The sequence below is a fragment of the Chaetura pelagica genome, unplaced genomic scaffold (genome assembly GCF_000747805.2).
Source record: "Chaetura pelagica isolate M959 unplaced genomic scaffold, ChaPel_1.0 scaffold1780, whole genome shotgun sequence".
Taxonomy (NCBI): domain Eukaryota; kingdom Metazoa; phylum Chordata; class Aves; order Apodiformes; family Apodidae; genus Chaetura; species Chaetura pelagica.
The window spans coordinates 1,774-2,914 of NW_009951695.1; the positions used below are offsets into that span (position 1 = coordinate 1,774).

At 61.9% G+C, this 1,141-nt stretch overlaps 1 protein-coding gene across 1 annotated transcript in view; it reads right to left on the minus strand.

Moving 5' to 3' along the window:
- The window catches only part of NPC1L1 (NPC1-like 1), a gene marked incomplete at its 3' end in the record, with an annotated part of 10,947 nt that overhangs the window by 1,307 nt on the left and 8,499 nt on the right, over positions 1-1,141 (minus strand). The window contains exon 3 of the mRNA XM_010007114.1: positions 27-196. Within this exon, the coding sequence (XP_010005416.1) occupies positions 27-196 (170 nt within the window). The remainder of the gene's footprint in view (positions 1-26; positions 197-1,141) is intronic.

A 1,141-nucleotide genomic window follows, 5' to 3' on the forward strand; every position in this document is an offset into this window, starting at 1 on the left:
CCCTGAGTGAGCTGGTGGGTCCTGACCTCAGCCATGAAGGCGATGGAGAGGTTGGGGTGGGACCTCTGGAAGTCCTGGATGACCCTCAGGAACTGCTGCTCCCAGCCCAGCACCCACTGGCGCCGCGGGTCCTCGGGGAGGAAGTTGTTGAGGGAGTAGGTGAGGATCAGGGCTTCAGCCTGGGTGTACTCTGAGCCTGGGGACACAGGGACATCCCTGGGGACATCCTTTGGGACACCCCTTAGGGACACCCTTTGGGGACACCTCCTTGGGGATATCCCTGGGGACACCTTGGGGACATCCCTGGGGTCATCCCTTGGGAACACCTCCTTGGGGACGTCCCTTGGGGACATCCCTGGGGCACATCCCTTGGGGACATCCCTGGGGCACATCTCCCAGGGACACTGCCTTGGGGACATCCCTTAGTGATACTCCATTGGGGACATCCCTGGTGGACATCCCTTGGGGACACCCCTTGGGGACACCCCTAGGGACATCCCTGGGGACATCCTCTGGTGGACACCTTCTTGGGGACACCTCCTTGGGGACATCCCTGGGGACACCTCCTTGGGGACATCCCTTGAGGACACCTCCTTGGGGACATCCCTGGGACACATCCCTGGGGGACACCTTCTTGGAGACATCCCCTGGGGACATGCCTTGGGACATCCCCTGGTGGACACCTCCTTGGTCATAGCTCCTTGTAGACACCTCTGGTGGACACCCCTTTGGTGACACCCCCTTGGGGACATCCCCTGGGGACACATCTTGTGGTCCCCCGTGGGGACATCCCTTGGGGACACCTCTTGGTGACATCCTCTTGGTGACACCCCATGTGACATCCTCCGGGGACATCCCTTGGGAACAACCCCTGGTGACATCCCCTTGGTGACACTCCCTTTACGATACCCCCCCCCTTCTCCTTGGGGACACCCCCTTGGCGACCTCCCCTCTTGGTGACACCCCTTTTGGAGACACCAACTTGGGGATACCCCTTGCAGACACCCTTTGGGGACATCTCCTTGGGGACACCCCTTGGGGACACCCCTTGAGGGCATCTCCTTGCAGATGCACCTTGAGGACAAGCCCTGGGGACATTCCTTGGGGACACCCCCCCCCGGGACACCTTCCCCCCCCACTG